This window comes from Notolabrus celidotus, chromosome 19 (genome assembly GCF_009762535.1).
Source record: "Notolabrus celidotus isolate fNotCel1 chromosome 19, fNotCel1.pri, whole genome shotgun sequence".
Classification (NCBI taxonomy): Eukaryota; Metazoa; Chordata; class Actinopteri; order Labriformes; family Labridae; genus Notolabrus; species Notolabrus celidotus.
Window position 1 is genome coordinate 16,690,659 of NC_048290.1, and position 8,368 is coordinate 16,699,026.

At 38.8% G+C, this 8,368-nt stretch overlaps 1 protein-coding gene across 1 annotated transcript; it reads left to right on the forward strand.

The window, feature by feature from the left end:
• The first annotated feature begins 2,214 nt into the window (after nucleotides 1-2,214).
• On the forward strand, nucleotides 2,215-7,685 carry tdgf1 (teratocarcinoma-derived growth factor 1). The gene is made up of 6 exons (XM_034710385.1): nucleotides 2,215-2,542; nucleotides 2,643-2,725; nucleotides 3,569-3,787; nucleotides 5,283-5,397; nucleotides 5,488-5,597; nucleotides 6,430-7,685. The coding sequence occupies exons 1-6, from the start codon at nucleotides 2,520-2,522 to the stop codon at nucleotides 6,534-6,536; spliced, it is 657 nt and encodes a 218-aa protein (XP_034566276.1). The 5' UTR covers nucleotides 2,215-2,519; the 3' UTR covers nucleotides 6,537-7,685.
• Nucleotides 7,686-8,368: the final 683 nt, after the last annotated feature.

Below are 8,368 nucleotides of genomic sequence, written 5' to 3' on the forward strand. Positions count from 1 at the left end.
AACGTGACAAATACTGTTTTGTGGTTGTGAATATCTGTTTTAAAAAAATAGGAAATCTCCTGGAAACTGTGAACTTAAATTTTGTGTGTTTCCCACTTTTTTCTAAACTCCAGAAAACTTTTTGGAAATTATCAAGAAATAAAACACTTTATATCTCAAACCCAGTTTTCCCTCCTCTACTAGAGAAAACCAGAATCATAAAAGCTCCTGTGAGAACTTTCAGTTTGGGTCGATTCTGGCGCCCCCTGAGGACAAAGCTGTCTTTGCTGATTATGTCTCGTATTAGCATAATCGGAAGCCCTAAAAGGACATTTTTAAATACATTTTATTTTCTACGTTTTCTCAACTTATTTTTCTTGTGATAAAGGGATTATGTATCTTATTTCATCCAGAGAACAAAGCTATTTTTTTGGTTTTTAATCTTCAACCTGTAAGATAAATGTCTCATAACAAAATGTCTTTTTATTCTGAGCTGAGGCCACATTTTCTTGATATGTTTGTGAAAAAAACAAATAAACAAACTATTAAAGAAATAGATAACAGCCCTTTCCTATTACCTGAAGATACCTGGTTACTGTATGTTTAAATGTGCTCCTTAATGTTAGCACGTAAGCCCTAAAAGGACATGATTAAATACATTTTATTCTGCCTTCCAACATGTGAAAAAGTGAAGCTCTGAATCTGCCACCTTCCCCCGGCCGATGTTTCAGACATTAAAAATAACTTTATAGAAACAGTCACACTTCTTGTGATGGACTTGTTTGCTTTTGTAGATCATAAAGCATCAACCTGTTTCACAACCAGATAAAAACTCCTCACTGGAGCTTTAAATGATTTGTTTGCTTGCTCAGGTTCGAGAGAATTCCTCATAAGTATATTTTTAAGGACAGTTTGAAACATATTTTACTCTCTGCTGTCACATCTGTTGTTGAAGATGGTTTTCATGTAAACTAGAAACATAAGCAATGCAAATGAAGGTTTCTGTTGTCTGCAGGTCTGAGGGGAGGGCCCCGCTCTGTTTCTGAAAGGTGGACTTCCTCTCAGCTGCAGAGTCGTTAACATGTGAAGGCCGGGCTGGATGGGCGAGTGGGGTTACTGTAGGCTGCATGTGTATGAAAGGAGAGAGGGAGAGATAGAGGGAGGGGGAGGGAGGTGAGAAAGTGAGAGAGAGGAGACAGAAACATCCTCTTGTCAGTGGAAAGTGTATCTGACTCCTGCAGAAGAACAGTATTAAGATTATTTCCCAATGAATTCAATGCAACTTAACTTGTTGGTTTGTGCAACAGAACTGTAAATATTTCAATTTTAAGGTATTTCTAACTTCTAAATGTCACTTTATGTCTCCATAAAACATTTAAAAATGGGACAAAGTTATAGAAACACGTCTCTGCAGTCTAGTCAGAAAAATACAAAATACAAAAGCACCATGTGTGTCTTTATGACTGAAAAGGCTTCTTTTAATGTTCTCATCTGAAAAATGAATGTAGTTCTTTATATATTTTTTTCTTCATTAATAAGATTTTCACAGATAGACAGATTTTTACTTTATAGATCATACACTGAGAAATTGTCTTGTGACAACAGGAAGTTGTCCAGATATTGCGTAACAACTTAAAAAAGTATATTAAGCAGAGAAAAAATATATTATTAAAAAGATGTCAGCTGTGATGCAAGGAACACATTTCGAGGTGTTCTCTAATCAGTCTGAATCAAAAATATTTAAGTGTAAACAGGGTTGTTAAAGTCAAATCTACATTAATTCCCTGGCTGTTGCACATTTTCATATTACAGACGTCTTTGATTTTGAAAAACATTGGTACGTTCTCTTTCCGGTAGGATCTGCAGTTTGTACATTTGTTTCAGGAGGGGTAAAAATGTTCTGTCCCTTTTAAAGGTGTTTCTTATTTTTAAAATGTTTTCCTCTTAAATGGAAATTTGTCTCCAATTGTGTAAAAGCGTTTCAACGCCATGTGTAAATTTGCAGTGCACTTCTGAGCCACCCTACAGTATACATATAAAAGTTACAGTATTTTTAGAATACACATTATAAATGGGCACCACTAAAGAGTTCCTCATTAAGCTACTTCCGGTTGCATAATTAGCCATATTTCATTGTCTAAGCTCAGTTTCCATTATTGTTGATTCCACTCATACATGACGTCAGAGAGACTGAAACGGATAGCGAGTTGTGGTGGGCGTGATTTCATAAGCCCCTCCCCCTGCAGGAGATTTCACCTGGAGGGCAGATACCTCTGACTCCGCACAGAGAGGAGAGAAACAAGCAGACAGTGAGGAGTCTCTCTGCAGGAGGATTTACGATCATATCTCTGGGCGTGAGGACATTTTAAGGACATTTTAAAGGAACTTTATGACTTGCAGAGACAGAAAAATCAACGCTTTCTTTTTAATTTTCTTTTTAAATACATTCTCCTGACTCTGCTCGGGGCGATTGTTTGAGTGCAAGCTTTCTGAAGTTTCTCTCAAGTGTTCTGGATTATTTGAAACATCTTTCCGGTAGAATGAGGTGGACTAAGCTGCTCAGGTAAGAAGAAAAACAGACTTCCTGTAATCTCTGCAGTGATGATTGAGTAAGTTTTGAAAGTTGCATCCTCATGTGAACTCATTTGTTTGTGTGTTTGCAGGATGGTTCTGTGCGCAGTGATGTGTCTACACTGCTGTGTGCCTGATGTGTCTGCTGCTGCTCCTCCTGCTGCTGCTGCTACAGGTCTGCTTCACACACACTTTCCTCTTCACTCTCACCTTTTACTTTCATCAGAAACTTTTGCATGTGTGTCTGGAAGTTTAAAATGATGTCCCCTGCAAAGCATAGCAAAAAAAAGAAACAACATAAGTCCTTTACTGGCCAAAAAAGAACTCAACCGGATTAACACATCATGCACAAAGGATAAAACAACACCATGAGCTTCTCTATTCATTCAGTCAAAATGTTATCTTTGATTAGAGTTGATAAACTTGTGATACAGCTTAAAAATGTGGAGCAGTGAAGGGGCTTTAAAGTAAAGTACACATTATCCCTCTTGCAGAATTTATGTTCGTTTTTCTGCAGTTTTGGGGGCTGCACTCTTTAAGATGAAGAACTGAGTTTTTAAGGACCAATGCTTTTAGTTTCAATGGATTTGGGTTCAATATTTCTATCCCTGACACTGACATTTCAATTATAGCAAGCATTCAGTGTTTTTCACTTGCATTCAGTTTAGTTTGCAGGTTGATTTACAAATTTTCAACCCACAACGCCAAGGAAACTTCTGCAGAGTTCACGTGACGCGTAAAAATTCCAAGAAATCTGCTGGACAGAACTTGGGGCACATGAACTTAATTTAAAGCTTCACATTAAGAAGTTTGTCAGGATGTTCAGGTGCAGAAAAACTCCTGATGCATGTTTGCAAAAGAGAGAGACTGAAACTTTGAAATCAGATCTCAGTTTGACGGATGAATAAGAAAGGACAGGAAGCCTTTGATTTGATGTGTTTCACAGCCAGCTTGTTCGATAATCTCAAAATGAAGATTTCCTGCACAAACTCTGACTTTATCACTTTTTATTTTCCAGACTGTGAAGGAGACGAGTGCAACAAAACCCAGGCCTCCTCCTCCTCCTCCTCTTTATCCCTGTCTTCCTCTTCCTCTCCTTCCTCCTCTGTGGTGGTGAAGTCCCAGCAGCCCTCGCAGGACTTCCTGGCTCAGTTTGCCCAGGTGAACTCTCAAAACAGCGGGGACCGTAAACACCGGGACGCCAGCGCTGTGCTGCCCTTCATCGGCCTCACAGGAAGTGAGTTCACACTCGGACACTGAGCTCACTGAGAGAAATCACCACTTATATCTCAGCCTGAAACATTTAAATTACACTTATCTATCTTAAAATGAACAGCTTTCATCAAGGATTTCAGGGCATAAAATGCACATAGAGAAACTACTTGCAAATCAGAGAGTATGGTATTAGAATTAAATATTAGAAAGTTAATTAAATGCACTAGGGAATCATGGAAATACTTTCAAATATTTACAGAAAACAAAAAGTTAAAACAAATGCACAAAGGTGACAAAAATATACGGTAGAATTTGTCTTTTTTAACCAAATTGATTTTAATGGAGGATTTTCTTTGGTTAGCATTTAAATATTTACAATCCATCATCTTTCTCTACATTTAAGGGTCAGCAAACTTTTAGATCTACGTGAAAATACAATTTTATTGAACTTAAACTACATATTTTAATGCAATAGTGCAAACATTGCTCACAAATCATGTTTTCTTTTGCAGATAATTTAATTCGAAGTTGTAGCAGATAAAACATTCCGGGTTAAGAAGAAGTCTTTGTTGTAAAGATTCTCTGGATGCTTGGCTTCGTCGTCGCTCAGCTTTAGTGTTGTTCTGCGACTTTCACATGTTTGTTCAGACTCTCATTGTTTGTCTGTCGATGTGTAGCAGAGGATGGCAGGAATGTGCTGCCAGATGGAGACTCTGGTTTATCTCACAGATACAGTACAGATACAGCGAGGGAGGGTTTTTCTCAACCTGAGGTCTGAGGGCCCTAAAACAGACCGCAACTACTCTTACAGGAGCTTTAAATCCTGATTTAGAAAGCACTTAATGCCGCTTTGACACATGCAAAATGAGATAAACTGATTTAGACTTATTTTAAAAAGTTAGAAATGAGAAAAGAGATGTTTCTTAATTGCAAATAGTTTCAGAGCTCACAGAAAAATGTCTTAAATATGTAATTATTTGTTCCTATATGAATGAATCTCTGAATGAAAGTGGCTGCATTTTTGCATATCCTTGAGTCTAAGGAAACAACATGAAATGTTTTAAAGCTGCTCGGTTCACTTGATTTTTTTGTGAGTTTATCATGTTTCCTGGGAGATTTTGAGGGATTAGAATAAAAAAAAACACTCCAAATAGAAACAATAGAATCATTCAGCTGTAGATTGCCAAGTCTGGGTCCTGCAGGGTCCAAAAGTGGTCTTTGTTGATGTAATCTGATGGCTTTGGAGAAAGTGAGCTCTCTCTCTCTGCAGGGATCCTTTCTAAAATGTTCTCTGAGACTTAAAATAACAATCTGAGTCTGCCACTCACAAATAAAACAAACTTGAGAGGATGTTTTTTTATTCGATATTGCAGCACATTTTGCAGCTGCTGGTTTAAGAAATCCCCAAAAATCCACAATGGAAAATGCTGTAACCTGCTGGATCACATTGAAGGATTTAAAAGATGTCTACAGTGAGTTGCGATGTCTAACTCTGACGTGTGTCTCCTCTCTCGTAGGCTCTGAGCAGAGTCGCAGCTGCTGTAAGAACGGAGGAACCTGCATCCTCGGAAGCTTCTGTGCCTGTCCTCCGTTCTTCACTGGACGGAGCTGCGAGTACGACCAACGCATCAGGTACGCAAACCGCTCAGCATCTCTCGTCACTGAACTAACTCTAACATATTGTATTATTTGATGATTCATGATCTTTCCTTCTGTCCTCAGGAGCTGTAATCAGATCCCTCACGGCGAGTGGGTTCAGAAAGGATGCTCGTACTGTCGCTGTGGGTACGGGGTCCTGCACTGCTTCCCTCACGTCTTCCATAAAGACTGTGGTAAGATTCACACACACATCATATCACCCAGTTTAATCTAATCCCTGTGGTGCATTCAGGGACAGCTCAAACTAGAAATAAAAAATTAAGAATCTAGTTCAAGCTGGTAATTTTCCTGCCACCCATGAACCAAGTGGAACAAACTGTGAAGGTGTAGACAAGCCGTCGACGCCCTGCAGTCAGACTTTTGGTTGAAAAACTGTCGTTCACACATTTTCCACTTTAAAGCAAACAAACACAAGACACTCCCTGGTAACTCCCGCTGAGTGTGAACGACTCACCGAGTCTGACGGTCCAAAGGTCGTTCTACCTCATTAACAGTTCAAGGCTCTGAATCCAAAATGCAAAACATGGAAGAAAAAACCTCAACTCCTTTACAAACATGCGACAGTGGGGACCAAGAAAACACGCTCATAAATCTTAACTTCACCACTGCTCAGGCCTTTCCTCTGGTGAAATAAGTTACCTACCGAAGTTAATGTCAGTGTCCAGTGTGGAGTCAGTGTGTTATTCATTGTAATGCTTCAAAATGAATCCCTGAAGAATTACAAATCATTCACACTGTCTGACTTGAAAAAGAAGATTTATTGGCAGTGTTATGGTCCTGGACCTTCATTCTCCTCACTCCTCTCCCAATCATCCGCTCCATTAAGTAAATGTTCCAACCCCTCTCTCTTCTTCACCATAAACTGAATCCCTGCAATCAAATCTAAAATGTTGGATATAAAACTTGAACATGAATAAGTTGTGATCAAGTCCTCAAGTTGCACCATAGATCTTCTTTGAACATGAGTCCAGTGTTTTAACGAGTCTTGTCTTCTTCTTTCTCCAGATGACTCGGAGGAGGTGCGTTGGTATCGCTCGTCTGCCACCAGGACGCTTCAATCCGTCTCCGTCTCCTATCTGACGCTGCTTCTTCCTCTTCTCTTCCTCCTCTGATGTTTTTTATGGACTCCATGTTGGACACAAACACTGAGCATTTTCAAAGCTGCTTCTTTAAGATTCAAGATTGTTTAAAAATCCAGTCGTAGCGTTTTCAGTTTTTAAAGATATTTATTTAATTCAGTCAACACGCTGCAGAACGTGAGGAGTTAAACGAAGATCCAAAAACCTGGAGCAGAAGTTCAAGAGTACTCTGTCAGGATTTTAAAGGACTAAAGGTTGCATGGACTTGAACTGCTTGACCAACATCTACAAGAAATCAGCCCCTTAAATGAGTTTTTTACTGCTGCATTCAACAAACCATGAAGAAAAGGGAGACAAAAGATGTGATTCATCCACTTTCACCCTTACACTGAAAATACAGATGTCGCTGTTCTTGACGCGTGTATATATCTGTTCCAACCTTTTGCGAGGTATAATGTGAATGCAAATTGAATGTGTACCAAGTCAGACTTGTTTAACAGGATCAGCTTAGCTTCCATCACTTGAAATGAAATGCTCGGAGAAGCTGTAAAAGCAGCGAGCATCAGCTGCATGAAGACACTGCAGCCATTTCTTTGTACGGTTGCAGGACATGACGGAGCGATGCACAAAAACTCACATGCATGAAACCATTGTTTGAGGTGGAGGTGTTTCGGTACATGAAGTTTGAATCAGGTTGAGGTTATCACACATTTTTCTTCACAAAGGAAGATTAAGTTGGCCATGAATTTCAAATATCTGCAGGTTTTACTTGTGCAGCTTCTCTTGTTTCATGTAAGTCTTTAAAGAGGAAGTGCGTAGCTTCAAAATGTATACCTGAGTGATTAAACATTTTAGTCCAGTATTATTATTATGAAAAGAAGAGACCCACATTTCATGTCGGTCTGCAGATGAAGGACTCAGATTGAAGCTCTCGTGTGTCTCAGCTCCCGTCTTATCCTTCCAGTGGAAGGTCGTGTGTGTGTGTCTGTGATCATGAACACGTTTGATGTGAAGGAAAGTGTACATAAGAGTTCTATGAAAGTATGTTTTTCTTGTTCTTGAAGTGATTTTTTTTGTGGATGAAGATGCAGTGTCTTGTGTCTTTTGTCTCTTTGCACAAACTGTGAGCTGTCGTGACTTTTTGTTCTTTCAATACAAACGTGAAGTGAAATCATGAAATCAGTCTGAAGAAGGAGTGTTTTTATTGTGTAAACTCTCTCTCTCTCTCTCTCTCTCTCTCTTTCTCTCTCTGTCTCTCACTCTGTTATCTGTGGTTATTTTCAGAGGGCGCTCTGCCGTCTCTTATCTCAGAGTTTATTGAAGAGGTTGATTATCAGCTGCTCTCTTATCTTAAACAAACATCAGCTGTTGTTCTGCGGTCTGTCGGTCTGACAGCTGCTTCAGCTCACAGCTCTGAAATTAACCAACAAAACACAAATAAGACAAAAACTTTAAATAGACCAGCCTCAAAAGAGAACAGTTTAAAGTCTTTTTATGCCCCAAATTAGTCCTTTACTCCTAGCTGTCTGCAAGAATAAAGCTTTATTATTTAACTTAAAGTCTGACATAGGTCATCAAATGAGAAGTAAGACGATTAGAGGGGCAAAACAAACGTCATCAAAACCAACTTTGTCCTTTTTTAACATACATTTCAGAATCAGCCTTATTGGCCAGGTATGCTTGAACACACAAGGAATTTTTCTTTGGTAAACTGCTCTCTTTGTACCAAGGCATAGGAATAAGATATATATTATTATATAAATATAATAATAATAACATCAAGTATAAACACAAAAGAATAACAAATAGGCATGACTAGTATGTACAGGCTAAAAATAATATATGATAATAGTGTAGTGGTGAGT